The sequence below is a fragment of the Echinops telfairi genome, unplaced genomic scaffold, assembly GCF_000313985.2.
Source record: "Echinops telfairi isolate 266 unplaced genomic scaffold, ASM31398v2 ScPeMD7_7468;HRSCAF=8506_0, whole genome shotgun sequence".
NCBI classification, from domain to species: domain Eukaryota; kingdom Metazoa; phylum Chordata; class Mammalia; order Afrosoricida; family Tenrecidae; genus Echinops; species Echinops telfairi.
The window spans coordinates 46,303,637-46,321,677 of record NW_022111369.1 but is presented as its reverse complement, the minus strand read 5'-3'; the positions used below and the strand labels follow the sequence as shown (position 1 = coordinate 46,321,677).

Below are 18,041 nucleotides of genomic sequence, written 5' to 3'. Positions count from 1 at the left end.
CCCCCACCTCCCCCTCTCCCATGTCCCCCCAGAACTGTCGGTCCTGTTGTTTTCTCCTCCAGATTGTTCATCCAGCCTCTCTTATCTAGCTAGACCTGCAGAAATAATAACATGGACAAAAACAAGACAGATTTTTGCTCACTCTTGTACCTTAAATATATGCAGTTGATTATGCCTTAGTGTCTCTTTAGTGTCCCATGTATTCTTTTGTTTTCTATAGACATGAAGCCATTGTGATCTCGGGAACTGAAATGGCCAAACAAATCCAGAAAGAAATACAGCAAGGTGTGGAATCATGGATTTCCCTTGGGAACAGAAGGCCTCATCTCAGTATCATTCTAGTGGGAGACAACCCAGCAAGCCACACCTACGTCAGGAATAAGATAAGGGCTGCCTCCACTGTAGGTGGGTATGTGGCTTAGTTCACTGTTTTAAGTGTGTTTTCTATTTTTACTTTACAGTATGATAATTTCTTTGGATAACTGTCAAATAAGTGACATCTAAATAACAGATGTTACCATCTTCATGAAAGATCATTGCCAACGTTTATGCTTATTTCTTACTGTTTTATTTAGAGTTTCTTACAGAATCTATCAAATGTGACCTCAGAGCCTATGATAGGGTGTCATCTGAAGGGACCCCTAGTGGTGCAGTGGTGACGTTTGGAGTTTTGACCCTCATGTTGGCAGTTTAATACCAGCAGCAGCTCTGAGGGAGAAAGACTGGACTTTCTACTTCCAGTCTCGGGAGTTCACGGTGGGGTGGGGGGAGGTAGCTCAGACTCAGCGTTGACTCCATGGCAGTGCATTTGGCCTCTATTCATGGAGCCCTGGGGCATGGTGCTTACACGTTGGATTGCTGGCTGCAGGATCAGCATTGCAAAACCAGCAGCCATTTTGCAGAAGAAAGACGGCACTTTCTACTCCTGTAAGGGCGACAGTCTTAGAAACTCACAGGGCAGTTCTGTCTTTACCTACAGGGTTTCTGCAAGTCTGAATCGTCTTGCTGGCAGTGAGTTTGGTTTTTTGGTCTTTATTATATTTATTTTCATCGAATAATGCATGTAGTCTAGTTCATTCTATAGAGCTTGGCCTTTAAGTGGCGATTATTTTTATCTAAGTTTTGAAATCTAATAACAATTGTTGTTGGCTGTCTTTGAGTCTGCTGTCAAATCGCAGTGAGCTGATGCACAATGGAACACAGAACTACCAAGTCCATTCCACCTCCATGTTTGGTATTAACTGAACATTGGACATAGTTCCATTGTGATCCATTACCCATGGGTTTATTTGTGAGAGTAAGATCTCAGCAGTAGGCCACCTTTCTTCCTAGTCCTTCGTAATCTGGAAGCTCCAATGGACCCACTCAGTATCACAGTGATGCTGGTGACTCAGGCCACCACTGACCAATGGGTAGTACTGGCTGTGCCTGAGGTGCATCTGCCAGAAATAGAAACCTTCTCTCCCTCATGGAAGGTGAGAATTCTACTATGAATCATCAAGGTCCCTGTCTGGTAACAGTTGTCAAATCAATTTCGACTCAGCAACCTCATGTGAAAGAGTTGACATCACCAAAAAAGGGTCTAATTAGTCATGAATCATGAGCAAACATCTCAAGTATTTGAAGCATGGTTGCAGCAGTGCACTGACAGGCAGCTCTCAGAAGTTCAGGCTAGATTCGAAGGAGGACGGAGTATAAGGAATATCATTGCTGATGTCAGACGGACCTTGGCTCAAAGCAGAGGGTACTGGCAAGCATAGTCATAGTTTTATTGACTATGCAAAGGCATTCAACTGTGTGGACAATAAGAGACTATAGATAACCTTGAGAAGAATGAGGATTCCAGAACACTTCATTGTGCTCAGTCGGAACTTGTACATGGATCAACAGGCAGTTGTGGAAACAGAACAAGGGAACACTGCGTGATTTAAAATCAGGAAAGGTGTGCGTCAGAGTTGTATTCACTCACCATGCTGAGCAAACCATTAGAGAAGCTGGGTGATACGAAGAGGAATGTGGCATCAGGATTGGAGGACGGCTTAGTAACACGACCTGAGATATGCAGCTGGCTCATCCTTGCTGGTTGAAAGTGAGGAGGACTTGAGGCTCTTGCAGATGAAGACTAAGGATTGCAGCATTTGGTATGGATTTGGACTCAATGTAAAGAGCCTCACACCTGGACCTATAGGTAGTATCAAGATGAATGAAGAAAAGGAATTCCTCTTGCTGGGATCCATCATCATTGCTGATGGAAGCTGAAATGGAGAGATCAAAAGATGCACAGCATTAGGTAAATCTGCTGCACAGACCTCTTCAGAGTAATGAAAAGCAAGGAAGTTACTGTGAGCTTTAAAGCGCACCTGACCAAAGCTATGATGCTTTCAGTCATCTCCTATGGATGTGGAAATCGGACATTGAATAAGGAAACCCAAAGAAGAATTGATGCATTTGAATTATGGTGCTGGGGAAGACTACTGAAACTATGGGGACTGCTAAGAGGATAAACAGATCTGTTAGGGAAGAAGTACAGGCAGAGTGCTCCTTAGAGGAAAGATGGAAGACATTATCTTACGTACTTTGGACAGGTTGTCAGGGGAGCAGTCCCTGGAGAAGGGCATCATGCCTGGCTGTAGTAGAAGCGCAGAGAAGAAGCAGAAGACCCTCCATGAGATGACTTGACACAGTGGCTGCAACAATGGGCTCAGGCCTAGGAGCAAGTGTGAACATGGTCCGGAGCGGCCAGGGTTTCCTTCTGTTGTGCACACGGTCACTCTGGGTCAGAACCGACGTGGTGGCACCTAACAACAGCAGCAACAACAACCACCACTCCTGATGGTGAATTGAGCACCATCTTCAACAAAAACAACAATGCAAGTAATGGGTCTTTGTTAATAAAATTATCTTCTCTTATTTTCTTCCAGGTATCTGCAGTGAGGTCATCCTAAAACCTCAGACTGTATCTCAGGAAGAACTTTTGGATATAGTGGATCAGTTGAATGTGGACCCAAGAGTCAGTGGTATATTAGTTCAGTTACCACTGCCAGGTACATGAGGCATTCTCTGCTATGTCTGGGTTTGGCTTGGAGAAGTGACATCTTTAAAGATAATATTTGCAGATACTGAAAGTAATTTATGAGATATCTTTAGAAGGTGACTGACTACAATATTAACATGTAATAATTGTTGGTTTCTAAAATGACATAAGTGTGCTGTGACTGACAATTTGAAAGAATAATGTAGGCATCAGTAATACAGGCAGCCTTCATTTTCATAGTAGTGCGGGGCCATAGAAAATGCCATGCAAAATGATTTCAGAAAATTAGACCTGTAAAATAATTTCCCAAAGCACGAAACCCTGGCATTATTAGCCATAAATGCAAATCAACGAACAGCTGACATTTATTCCACACACTGTAATTTAAAACATTATAGAACTTGAGAACTAGAATGCTTTATTTCCTTGCAAAAACTAACCCCGAATCATCGGAACAGTCCTTGCTCTGTGATCACAACTTAAGGAGGCCAGAGAGCAAGAATCTTTTCTGTGCCTTTCTGGGAGCGAATCTGATGCCCACCTGTTGTTGTTGCACTTTCAAAGTTGTGAAATATCCCTGAGAGCCCCTTTCATATGTAGTTTAGTTGCCCCATCACTTACTCTGATACATTTTTATCCCAACAACTCTCCTCATTCATACTGGTAAGTTGATGTTTTCTTGTTATAGTACTAGAGCTTATTGATGGCCAAAGTGTTCCCAGTTCCAGCTGTTTCTCCTATAACCTCATTTACAGGCACCCCCTGGGTTACAACTTCATTCCATTCCTAAGACTGTCTTGAAGTCAATGTGCGTGGTAGATGGCTAACATCAGTTAGTCAAATGCTTGTCCTTTTATTTGGCATATTATGTAACTTTATATGCATAAAAATAGTAAATAAACACTGCCAGCTACACAAAATATCTTTAACATAATAATAATAATGTTTGATGCATGTAGCCAAGTACTGACTATTTGCCATTATGGACCATTATTTAAAGCTTGGATTTTTAATATTATAGGGTTTTTTATCTGTATGAATTGAATAACATGTACTGTGACCAATTACCGACAGAGTTTGAAAGAAATGTCACGATTGGTCACGGAGTACGATGTATAGGGCGTTAGTTTTGCAGTGATTTGTGAGTCGTGGACTAGCCGTGAAGACTGCAGCGTAGATGGTTATAGTTAATATGCCACAATAGCAGCCGCATGAGCTGTGCTGCTGAAAGACGGGTGTCATCTCACTAAGCCGCAATGACTGGGGTTTTGCACATCAGAGGACTGTGCAAAGTGAGGTTTCCCTGCATAGATTGCTGTGGTTTAATACAATTTTGAGGCCTGTGAAGCTTTGAGAACAGCCCTGGTGGTGCTGTCGAGTAAGCTTTGAACTACTCACCCCGAAGTTGGCAGTTCAAAGCCACCACACGCTCCTTGGGAGAAAGATGAGCTATCTGCTCCCATAATGCCGTACAGCTTTGGGAGTCCCAGGAAGAGCTGCAGTGAGTCAGAATCGAACCCAAGGCAAGGAGACTCTGGGTAACTTTTGACCAGAAAAGTAGAGCTGTTGGTGTTATTCTGGGGACCTTTCTTCAGTACCCTACATGTTGTTTGATCATGTAACTTCATATCCTGCTAGGGTCTTTGTGCTGCCTCAGCTACACCAAGACCACACATTTCTAACTCTTTGACTTTAATATAGCTGCATAGTGCCCAAGTCACAAAGTTGAAAATACCTTAGACATCGTCAAGATTTTCTGCTGAGAAAATACTTCTAGTAGATAAAGCCCCAGAGAGCTCCATCGTGCTTTACTTAGTGCACAGCGGCTGGACTTTAGAGCCTGGAAAGAAATCCAGCACAGAAAACTTTTTCAACAATAGGAAATTGAGGTAATCTTTCAAAATATTTTGAAGTGTATGTGAACCTAGTTTTTTGGCTCACGAAGAACAAGGCTTTTCTTGTCTTCCATTTGTTTCATACTTCTTCACTTTCATTTCTACTGCACCCAAAGTTCTGTCTGAAGCTTGTCACAAATTTCTAAATAATTGTATTATATTTAGCTTGTTTTTTTTAAAGCGTCTGTTTTAGAAGATTTACCCCCGCATGGGTAACATAACTCCGATGGCACTGTGTGTGGGCTAACCATCGGCCTGCTAAGTAGTCGTTCGTTCCACGGCAGATCGGCGAGGCTGTCTGCCCCTGTCTTCTTGGCAAACACACACATAGGGTCATTCTGAGTTGGCATCAACTTGATGGGTTAGGTTTTTTGGATTTATGGGAAACATGAGAAGCATGCTTGGTTGCTAACTGAAAGGTGGACAGGTCAAATCCATTTAGTGGAAGAAAAGACAAGGAAATTAGTTCCTTTAAAGATTACCACTAAGAAACCCCATGGGGCAGTGTTACTGACTACAGCACTGGTTCTCAATCTGTGGGTCCCGAACCCTTTGGGGGTTGAACTACCCTTTCACAGGGGTCGCCCGATTCATAACAGTAGCAAACTTACAGTTATGAAGCAGCAACAAAAATAATTTCATAGTTGGAGAGGCGCCACAACATGAGGAACTGTATGAAGGGGTCGCGGCATGAGGAAGGTTGAGAACCACTGGTTTACAGGGTCTCGCGTAAAATTATGCCATGGCTCACATCACACGGACATTCCTCATTTGGTGCATTTATTAGCAATTTGCCACTAGGTGGCACTGGTGATCCGTATGTACTAGCCCCTGCCATTGAGTGAATCTGCTTGAGATGCCATGCAATAGGACTTCTGAAGCTCTGCAGGTCTAGCCTCTCTCTCTTCTCTGGAGCAGGCTGATGGAGTCAGTCTGCTGATCTCACCTTAGCAGTCCAAGGCGGAACCCTGTGCTTCAAGTACTCCACTACAGTCTGTACCTGTACTCAAGCCTAAATAAAGTGCTGGGATACAGTGTTGATTTCAGAGTGGTAAACATATGGCCAAAGAGACTTAATGATAAAGATTTTAATGCTTTGAGAAAGTTCAATTGCCTACTACTTGAAAATTCAATAACATATAAACTATTACTGACTAATACTTATTACATTAAACATTTATTATGTGTCGGATACTTTACATATTTAAAAACAGGTTTATTGGCCTATAATTCATATGTCCTACTATTCAATAGCTCCTTTATATTGGGAAGAGTTATGAAAGCATGACCATACTCAATTTTAGAACATTTTCTTCTTTCTTGTGCTCATTGTTGTTGGCTCCGCATCAACCCCCAGCCTCTCTGCCACACTCACAGGTAATGATTAGCCCAGTTACTGTGTCTATAGGTTTAGCTACCTGGGTTTCCTATACAGAAAAGCATCCAGTACAAAGACAAAAACAGCAACAAGATAAAAACAACAACAACAATGACAATTATGGCATTAAAGAGCCAGAAATCCGTTTCTGTCTAGTTGATTCTGACTCACAGCAACACAGGGCGTTTCAGAAGAGGACGGCACCCCAGGGCTGTTCACGGCCTCCCCTGAGTGCGGTGAAGACAAAGATCAGCTGTCCTGTACCTCCTGAGGTGGACTGCTTTATGTTTTACATCGTAGGCTTTTATCGAAGAAGATGCCATTTAGAGGTGAATTATACATGGCTTGAGTTTATAGTCTAAATTTACTATTTACTGTTACTTTGATAAATGATAGTCCTCAATGTGAAAAAATGGTTGATAATGCACCTTGTATCCAACTGCTTTGAGACGTAAATGTTTTGGTTACATTTCCTGTAATATAAGATAAAGGCCTTCACTTACTTACCAGTATTGTGTTGTAAGACTGCCTTTGTTGTTGCGGTGCTGTTCTGCGATCTAGTGACCATCTGTACAGCTGAACAAGATGCTGCCAATCCTGTATCGTTTCATGCTAGTACACATATTTGAACTCACTGGTCCAGCCTTTGTGCCCGTGCACCTCACTGAGGGCCTTTCTTCCTCTGTTTCACTGCCTGCCTGCATTATGAGGCACGCTATCCTTCTCCAGGGACGGATCTCGCGTGATCATGTGCCCAGTGTAGGTGGTACACAGTCTCTCCACCCTTGCTTTCTAGGAGCGTGCTGGCTGCACTTCCTCCAAGGCAGATGTGTTTGCTCTTCTGGACGTCCGTGGTGTATTCTGCATTCTCTGCCAACACCATATCCAAACCTATCCATTCGTCTTCAGTCTTCCTTATCCAGTGTCCAGCTTTTCCATACATATGAAGCAGTCAACAATGTCATAACATAGCTCAAGGGCCCGGGTGCCCTAGGAGGTTATATGTCGGTCTGCTAACCATAAGGTGCAGGACACACAGAACATTTCTACTCTGTCCTATATGGTCACCATGAGTCAGAAGGACTGTGGCACTGAGTGCCAGATGTCCATGGCCTGAGTGGATGGTCTAGATTTACTGTTTACTGACTGTTCCTTAGTAACTTTGATGAATGTAATCGTCCTCATTGCAAAAAGGGTGGTTGAAAATACATGTTTTATCCAACTGATTTGAGACATAAACTTATTGGTTACAGCACTGGCAGTAAAAACCATTGTCGCTACTGTTCCAAGTCCTAGTGACTCATTGGGTTTTAGAGGGTCAGGTGCCCCCTGCAGTCACCAGCGTCACGTGTTTGCCTGCAACAATTTACATGCTGTTTGTGCAGTGCAACGCACCCTATGGTCCCTCGGCACCCGCTTGCCCGAGTCTCTGTGGCCCACTGCCATCAGGGCCATTCCGACTCGGGTGGTTGGCGCTGTGGGCACCACCATGCTGACGCCGCCGCCGACTCCCAGACACCCTACCATGGCCTGGTCCTGTGCTGTCCTCATGGTGATGGCCTCTGGAGTCCTGGAGGCGCAGAAGCTACGTGCTGGGCTGCCCACTGTAAAGATGGGTTCCGTGGGAGAAAGGATTGGGCATTCTGCTCCCCTAGAGGTTGAAAACCCAAGTCATCGCTGCCAAGCTGATTCCCGCTCATAGTTGATGTGAAGGACAGAGCAGCACTGCTCCCCAGTGTTCCAAAGCTTCCATCGTCCCAGCAGCCGGCTGTCCCATCTTTCTTCTGTGAAGCAGCTGGTAGGTTCGAACCACTGACCTTTCGGTTAGCAGCTGAACATTATACCCCCTGCACCAGCCGTGCCCCTCCCCCCTAAAAAAGATGATAATTGAGGAAACTATGGAACATCTCTAGTCTGCTTCTCCGAGGCTCTATGAGTTGGAATCACACTGACACCGCAGAGCAACATCCGTGCCAACAAAAGGAATGAAAAGTTTGTTATAATCTTCTTGCAATCTTGGAGCCCACTGGGAGTTTGCTATCAATGTTGTATTATGGGACCCACATTCCTTGAAGTAGCTGAGGCTTTTCATAGACCGTGAGGATATGTGAATGATCCGAAAGAAAAGCGTGTCTTCTAAGGACTTGGGGCACAACACCTTTCTCCTGGCCTGAATCGGAACCTCTCCTTTCTGATGAACCTCACCTGTTTATGAACAGACATCTGTAAAAAAAATAAAATAGAAAGTGATGCAATGGAAATAATTTTTAAAGCAGATGATTTCGAAAGAAAAAGACTATTTTTTCCCATTTATACTTGTGTATAAGCTGAGTTTTCCAGCATATTTTTAATGCAGTTTTTGTGGTAAAATTAGGTACCTCAGCTGATATTCCGGTTGCCTTATACTCGAGTATATAGGTAATCATTTTATTGGGAGCTCTTACAGCTATTATAACAATCCATAATTAGATCAAGCATAATTGTACAATTGCTGCCACCCCCAGTTTCAAAACATTTCTAAAAGAGACATCAATTAAATGTGTACTGAAGACCGTGTAGCACACTCTCAGCCTTGGGCTCTTTGCAGGTATCAGGGCCATACTGGAGTTTCATCTGGAGACAGTAGTGCTTCCTAACCCCAACTGCACACTCTCAGCCTTGGGCTCTTTGCAGGTATCAGGGCCATACTGGAGTTTCATCTGGAGACAGTAGTGCTTCCTAACCCCAACTGATCTGCACTTCCTCTGAAATTTATCAACCACTGAAGTCAAACAAACAAACACCCCCCTAAATCAACACGTTGCTATCCAGGGACTCACAACTCGTGGTGACCTGGTGTGTTACGGAGTACAACTGCTCTGTAGAGTTTTCTTGCCTCGAAGATGAATGGAAGCATGCCCCCAGATCTTTACCTGTGGCACCACTGATTAGGTTTGAATGTCCAGTCTTTAGATTCTCTAGCAAAACGCCTTTGCACCCCCCAAGGACTTCTTATCTGCATACAAAGACTTGTACAATCATAGGAGCTCTATTAATAAGAGCCCCCAAATGGGAGATCCAAGTATCTATCAACAGGCGGGAGGATACAAACACAGTGGTGCATGCACACAACAGTTCATCAACAGGAATGAACTGTTGATACATTTACAGAATGGAAGAATCTCAAAATAACTCTGCTGAGCAAAGGGGTCCAAATAAGAGAAAACACTCCGTTAGTGCATTAATATAAAATGCTAAGAAATGCAAGCTGATGTATCGTGATAACAGATGGAGGTTAGAGGCGGTGGGGGGCCAGTGGAGCGGTGGGGGTAAGGCAGGAAAGGAGGACAAGAAAGGGGCATGAGAAGCTTTTTCAGGGTGATGGATGTTATGCTTATTATCTGGATTGTGATGCTTTCCTATGACAAACATCAAATTGTACACTTAAAATATTATACAATAGAACTGTTGTAAAAACCTCACATCTTCTAGGAATACAAATAAGTGCAATAAAACTACATAGAGGACATGACCAGCATTGCAGATGGAGTTCCCAGGGGCAGGAAAAGAGAAGGTCATCAGGGACAACTTAGTCAGACGTAGAATCACTGTCAAGGCTGTTACTTTTGCTTTGGGCGATGGATTTGCATATTCTCACTGTATTGTTAAAAATAATTAATTAATTGGTTTAAGCTGGTTGTTTTTGGACTACTGTTGAGATTATTATAAGCGGTGAATTATGATTAATCTAATTTATGTACTTGGGGTCAATTCAAAGAAAAAAATCCCTGTAGATTTTGAACAAAATATATCCTTCAGATCTTTTCTGGCATAATTCAGTGCTTCCATGGAAACAAAACCATCGGCACAATCTCATTTGTGTGTCTTTGTTTTTTAAAAAATTCACCTCGGTAACATTTTATCACAGAACTCGGAGCAAGGAAGATAACCCGGAGGCATGTCGATGTCAACCACACGATGGCAGTATTGAACAAACCAGGGCTTGTGTTTTAAACTTGCTAGTTGCGGTGCTAGCATTGAAAGGCCAATCACACATGCTGTGGCTCAAACCCACCAGCCACTCAGGATAGAAAGATGAGGCTCTCTCTTCCGGTGAGATTTACAGCAAACCCTGTGGAAGGGCTCTTTGATTTGGAAACAGCTTGTTGGCAGTGGATTTGGTTTTTATAAGGTTTATGTGATGTGCCACTGATTGGTCCCTGTAACCATTTGTGGTTCTATCCGCTCACACCCAGAAGAAGACCATGCCCAGAGATTCTTAGCCACTTGAATCTGTAGAATCACATCTACTTGAATAGCTCCTGTCGCTATAGGTTATAAAGTCTAAAAAAGATGACTTGCTTCTCATTATCTATTCAAATTTGGAAATTTAGAACGAGAGGATTTGTTTATGCATTTTTCTGCTTGCTTTTCTTCTTCTTCCTGATGTCATTATCTATTATTGAGGGCATCCTACCTGAAAAGGTAACAAAGAATGTACCAGAAAGGGATTTGAAAATCTTGGGAGAGATAGCCTCTACACTTCTCAAAAACCAAAAACCAAACTCACTGCCATGGAGTTGACGTGGGCCCACACAGCCCCCATAGGACAGCATTGAACTGCCCTTGTGAGTTTCTGGACTGTAACTACTTACAGGAGTAAATGCCTCATCTTTCTCACATGGAGCCGCCTGGTGATTTTGAACTACTGACCTTTCAGATTGCAGTCTAGTGCGTACCTCAATTACACTTACCAAAAGCAATCCCAAACTCACTGCTATAAAACTGATTCTAACTTATAGTGACCCTCTAGGACAGGATAGATCTGCCCCCTTTGGGTTTCTGAGGCTGGAAGTCTTTACCAGAGCAGAAAGCCTCATCGTTTTGTAGTGTGGCAGGTGGGTTTGAACTAACAACTTTGTGTTTTGAACTGTTGACCTGGGGGTTAGCAGTACAACTTGTAACACATTATGCCACTGGGGAATCTTGCATCTAACTTTAGGAAGTTTAGTAACAAGAAGAGACACACTGGCACCCCATAGTTCAAATCAACCAGTAGAAACATGCTTTTAGGCAATTTTAACCAATTGTTTTTTAATTTCAATTTTAATCCTTGTTGGCATATGTAATCTTGAAACTACTATGGCATCTCCACAGCAAATGTGCACACAAACACATACCTATCACTTTCCCTCCGTGCTGTCCGCTCCCTATTCAATTTCCCACAGGCCCCTACATTGTACAGCCTTTTCACACCTTGATTCAGTGTGTATTGAATGAACCTTTTCTCTGATGCAGACAGTACAGGTCTTAGAGTTTTCAGAGATGACTAAGATCTGACCTTGAACTCCTGGAAATACAAGCCTTAAAACTTATAGTAAATGTAAGTAATAGGTGCCACCGAGTAATAAATGTGCGGTGGGAGATTTTTATGCACTAGAACACTTGGGATATGTATATTTCAATGCATATAATTTTACATAGTCATAAATATTGAACTCCAGTTAATGATATTCATGCTCAGTTGTTAGGAGTTATCAAACTGAAGAGGCAGATAGTAATCCTAAATTGGGAGATTCCAGGAATTCTCCTTCACCAAGAAGACAACATCTGTGTTGAGCACTCAGTTTTAGTTAAATCATAGATTTAAGGGACACCTGGAATTTTCTGTTAGAGGAAGCATCATATGAAAAGCTTTGTAGTGAGAAAGCAGAATTGGCACAAAAAAGACGAAAACTTGAGGAAAGTTGCCGATTTATTGGCAAATGACAAGAGGCAAATTAAGTGATCATCAGGTTAAAAATGGTCTTATTTGCTACACTCAGGAATTTGGACATTATGTTCTAGGATGTGGTCGGCGTAGCCAGAGAAGCGATCTACCCATGCTAGGACATCAGGAAGGTGATCTTTGAGCAAAGGTTGGGAGTAGGTGGAAGAACAAACTATCGAGGGAACAGCGTCCCAGCATAAGGACCAGTAGGATGCAGACTGTGGCATGAGAGTGTGTCTGATATCTCACAGTTTATAATGTACAGTCCTTGGACCTGGTGTGTTCTTCCACGTGGAATCAGTTGATACTTCACTTAGATGGCTGCTTGTTTGAAGGCAAGCCTTTTAGACTCCAGGTGCTATTGGTTTTGATCAGGCATTGTATATGGGCTCTGCTATAGCATCCATGTTGTCAGTGATCCCTCCAGAAGGGTGAGTATTGAGTAGGGCCATTTCATCAGAACTAGTTCTTAGATTGGAGAAAGAATTAAGTGTGAGCCCCAAATCCATTCAAAATCTAGGGTTTATCTATGTCCCTGGTTCACTTTAGAGACCTCATCATTTTATGATAGAGAACATCATAACTCATCCCCTGGGGCATATGGTAATTATTATGGCAGTCTCATTAATTTAGCCAATAGGATAGAATTTAAAGTACTTTTGAGAGAAGGAAAGTATACAAGTATAGGGTAGCTTTTCAGACTGAATACATGAATTGTTGACTTGTATAGATTAGACTCATAAATAATTGGGCACTATTTGAAAAAAATGAGGGTGATGATAGGGAAAACTTTCAATAACACTCATTCTCAAAGGCAGGGCCATGCCCACAGGACGAATGTCGTAAGAAAGCAAGGCGAGCATTCAAACAGTAAATCTAAGGTAGTTCCAGGCCACCATTCGTGGTGCCACCCCCACAGTAAGAGATCGGAGCCACAGTCCCACTACCACTGGTTCCATAACCTTGCGATAGCAGCCCTCTGCTTCTCATCCCAGGCCTTTCTGCTTTAGGTCCAAGAGAGTAAGTCCGCTCCATAAATCAGTTACAGGTGCGTTTTAGGAAAAGCCCAGTGCATTTGGCGGCGTTTCCACACTGAATCCTTTTGGTGTGGCTTATGAAAGATGTTGTGCCCCTCAAAAGGACAGAGTCTAAAGTACCAGTAGCACACAGCCTGGGTCACCAAGGGCTGGATAGAAACTGGGTCAAAAATATCTAAACCAGGAACAAAATACTGGGAGTATTCTCTCTTTGGGTTCTATATAAGTATTGTTAAGGATTTTTGTTCCCCAGTGGGAAGTTATTCCACCTGGTTTACACACCAACAGAAGTATAATTGACTTCTCTGAGACATACATGCACCCCTCCCCCCACCTTGCCTCGAATACCCAGCAATCACTCTTGTAAGAGTTTCTGTTGATTTGGTGAGATCTTACACCACATTGTATGGTAGCAACAGAATGGTCTTCTCGCTCTCCTCACATCTTGAGAAACTGACCCCAACTGAGATGAAGTCTCCTCTGTTGAAGTGTCTTTTAAGATGTATGCATAAAAGGGGTCAGTCTACTTGATGGCACCTAACCACAACAATAAAAGGGTAATATGTGGTTCCTGGGCACTAGGCAGGCCCTCTACCTCATTGCTTGGGAGACTAGATTAGAAGATTACATGACGTGAGAGCAGAAGCCTGCCTTCATCTTGGTTTTATCCTTACAGTAGTGGACTCATAAAATAGGTATCTCTTTTTGATTGACTAACATCATTATGGTTTCCAGGACCATCCATGTCATGAAGTGTTTAATTGCTGTTTTTTAGGGCTGCATAGTATTCCACTGTGTGTATGTACCATAGTTTCTTAACCCATTTTTCTACTGATAGGCATTTGGGCTGTTTCCAGCATTTTGATATTGTGAACTGCACTTCAATGAACATGGGAGAACACACATGTGTTCCTGTTCTGTGTCTTACGTCTTAGAGAGTATAGGCTCAGAAAATAGGCACGGTAGGAGTCATGTTTCGTTCTTCTGCAGATGGAAATCCAATTTCCCCAGCATCATTTGATGAAGAGGGTATCCTTTTCCCATTTAATGACTTTTTTAATAGTTTTTGAAAATAATTTGTCTTTGGGTGAATGCTTCTATTCCTGGGTTTTCTATCCTGCTCCGTTGGTCCGTGTGTCTCATTATATCGCTCCCAGATTGTTTTGACTAATGTACTGTGGAATAGGTTTTGAGGTCAGGTAGTGCAAGGCCTCCTACTTTGTTCTTCTTCTTGAGAATTCTTTGCTTACTCCTTCTGTATATGGAGTTGGTAATTAGTTTTTCCATTTCTTTAAAGAATGACAGGATTTGGATGAGAATTGCCTTGTATTTATAGACTGCTTTAAGTAATATTGATATTTTTACAATATTAGATCCTCTTATCCTTGAAAACTGGATAATATTCTGTTTGGAGTGCTCTCTTATAGTAATATTTTGTAGTTTTCTTTGGACAGGTATTTTAATTTTGTGGTTAATTTATTCCTAAATATTTCATCTTTTGTATAGCTATATAGTTTGGTAGCTCTGTTTGCTTGATGTCTTTTCAGAGCTCTCTTCCCTAGCATATAGGAAGCTGATGGGTCTCTGCTTGTTAATCCTGTCCACTGCTACTTTCACAAAACTCTCAATTGTTTCCAACAGTCTTTTTGTGGAGTCTTTGGGGTTCTCTCAATATATAATCATGCCATCTTCAAATACCGCCAGCTTCACTTCTTTGCCCAGTTGTATTCTCTGGATTTCTTTCTATTTTCTAGTGCTTCTGGCTCATGCTGATGGTCAGGGTTAAAGGGGGCGTCTGTCAGTAGGCATTACTGCTCTCCCACTCTAAGATACTGTGTTCTACTTACCTTTTAAGTTTGTTTTCTCTCTGCCAGGAAGTACAGCATATCACTCCTAGTGCAACCTCTCCTATAGTTGTTGAGGAGATCTTCCTGTGCTTCTACCTGGCAAACCAATTCCCACAGTTCCTCACTGTTTTTTCTTAAACCCCTACACCAGTACAAAGCACAAGATAAATAGTAAATATCTGTTTAGCAAAAATATGAGTGAAATATCAAGGGCCTTATATTCATCCTCCTGGAGTAAGCTTTAACCATTTAGGATAAAACTGCCAGAAATCTATGATTTCTGGTATGAAGTCTGAAAGTCTGAAAGTTTTCAAGTCTGAAAGGAAGAAACAATGAAAAGCAAACATGAATCTTTACTTTAAAGTTATAATGGAAGAGGTGCCAGATGTTCCATAATCTAAATATAAAAACATACACAAAACTGGATTTTAATGAATGCTACCTTTGATTTTTATGTTTTTAAATGATGGAAGTCAAAGGATATTGAAGGGCCATCCATCATCTTTAATTGGTAGTCTCATCTCATTTCTCCCAGTATGTACACTCATGTGTATACTAATGTATCATTTTCTTGATTTATAAATCTGGGCAATAGTCATTTACTCAATAAGTATTTGTTGAGTGCCTTTTATGTTCTTGATGTTGGGAATATATTAGTGAACAAAATGGACGAAAATGTATGTCTTTGTGAATTTATGCTGTAGCAGGGAAAGTAGACAATAAACGTAAACATAACAAATAAGTAATGATATTTTTTAGGAGCTGTTACACTAGAGTGAAAAATGTACAAGTAGAACGGAGCTGGAAGTTTAATGGAGCAGGTTGCAGGTTTGAATTTTGTTTCTTCCTCCAACATCCTATCCGGGAAGGTTTGAAACATACAGGAAGCCTAAAGAATGCTAGAGTAAGGGTCCATGTGCTCCTAACATACACTCAGTAAGTATTGACATTTTGCTATATTTGCTTTATCACATATCTGTTCATTTATTCATTAATCAATCCATCAGTATTTTTAAAGCATGTGATGTTAGCTTGTTGATATACAGATACTTATTACACACCTAAAAGTTCAGCATTAGTCTCATTAGCTAGAGTTCACTATTTAGTTTTCTGTGTAATTTATTTGCATTAAATAGTACTCATCATAGATGTTCTATTCCATAACTTTTAGTAAATGCAAACTCCCACGTAGCCTTCAACAATAACAAATGAAAAGACATTTGTAATGGAGTCAACTGTCACTCATGATAACTGCATGTGTATCAGAGAGGATGCATGTGCCCACAGGGCTTTTAACCACTGACTTTCTTTGATGATGTGCCTTTTGGTCTCCAACCTCCAGCCTGTCAGTGAGCAGCCAAGCACATTCACCACTCGCACCAACTGGGGACAGTAGGCTCCTCCTAAGAGCATACACCAAACTCACTGCCTTCCTGTTGGTTCTGGCTCCTTGTGACCAGAGGCTGGAGCAGAACTCCTCCTCCTGCTTCCTGAGAGGGCCGTCTTTACAGGGCAGAGAGCCTCATCTTGCTCCCTCACAGTGCTTGATAGGGTTGAACCAGGGAGGAGATTTCTGGGGACTTTTAGTAAAATTTAACTAAAATATGCAATGTATTTACTTCTCATCCCTACATATTAATAGATATTTCTATTTTAATGTGTGATGCTGTATTGTGTTTTGATGTGTCTTGTATTAGCCACTGGGTTGCAATCCACATGATTGGCAGTTCAAAACCAGTAGCAGCTCCTCAGGAGAAAGACTGGGCTTCCTACTCCTGTAAACAGTTACAGTCTTGGATTGGCAGTGAGTGAGTGCATTTTGGGTTTAGACATGTAGTATTTCACCTAGGAATCGTGTTTTATTTGTTTCTATATGAGCAGTGGGCATCTAAATAATGTGTCATGTTATTTTAAAAATTTAGATAAACACTCTTTTTACCTCAAGTAGTAAATCAAATATCTAATTCCTTTTTAGGCTTTAGTAGAAGATATGTAATAAGCTCCTAGCTTAAGAGAAAATATATGGAAGCTTATTGTGCTAGAACATCAGAATAAATGCAATTATTGAATGTGAGAAATGGTTGAGGAGAGCCATTCCAAAGCCGTTTCTAGTTGAGCATGTTTCAGATGGCTACTTTTATATTTCAATGACTTTGGTCATCAAGTGGACCTCTTCAAAATGCAGTGGCATTAGTTTCACCTTTGGAATATACAGGATAAAAGACACGTGGCATTTTAGTGTAAATAAACTTAGACTTTAATCATAAAACTTCCCATTAAGCTGATTCCAGCTCACAGCACCCCTGTGTCGGGTTCCTGAGACTGCACATCTTTCCAGGACCAAATAGCTTCAACTTCCTACTGTGGATCAACTGGTGGGTTTGAACTACTGACCTTGTAGTTAGCAGTCCAATGCAGCATCACTGGAATTTAAAAGATTTAGACATTTTAAGTTCTGTCTAAATGGTATCTGTCGTGTAATGGACAGAATACCTTTATTGTAAAAACTACACCTGTATTTTAATATATTAAATACATTGTTGGGTTAATGGTTACTTACATTTCTCTAGATCAGCAGTTCCTTTGGGGGGTCGAACGAGTCTTTCACAGGGGTCGCTAGATTCATAACAGTAGCAAAATTACAGTTATGAAGTAGCAACAAAAATACTTTTATGGTTGGGGGGGTGTCACCACAACATGAGGAACTGTATGAAAGGGTCACGGTTTTAGGAAGGTTGAGAAGTACTGCTCTAGCTCGAGTAGCTAGAGCTCATTTTCTGTTCCTGTGCTTATTATTCACGGTGACCCTGTAGGACAAAGTAAAATTGCCCCTGTGGGTGTCCCAGACTCTAACTATTTATGGAAGTAGATAGCCTTTCTCCTGAAGAGCAGTTTTGAACTACTGACCCTGAAGTTAACAGCAATGAGCATAAACCCTATGAGTCAGAATGGACTCAGTGGCAGTGAAGGATTTTTGTTTTGTTTCATTTTTTTTTATTTTTCATTTTATTTTTTAAAATCAATTTATTGGGGCTCATACAATTCATCACAATACATAGATCAATTGTGTAAAGCACATCTATACATTTGTTGCCCTCATC

At 41.6% G+C, this 18,041-nt stretch overlaps 1 protein-coding gene across 3 annotated transcripts in view; it reads left to right on the top strand.

Moving 5' to 3' along the window:
• The window catches only part of MTHFD2L (methylenetetrahydrofolate dehydrogenase (NADP+ dependent) 2 like), a 165,616-nt gene that overhangs the window by 21,647 nt on the left and 125,928 nt on the right, over window positions 1–18,041 (top strand). For all 3 annotated transcript variants that reach the window (XM_004703199.4, XM_045284284.1, XM_045284283.1), the window contains exons 2-3: window positions 221–405; window positions 2,922–3,044. In XM_004703199.4, the coding sequence (XP_004703256.1) occupies window positions 252–405; window positions 2,922–3,044 (277 nt within the window). In that variant the 5' untranslated portion in view covers window positions 221–251. The remainder of the gene's footprint in view (window positions 1–220; window positions 406–2,921; window positions 3,045–18,041) is intronic.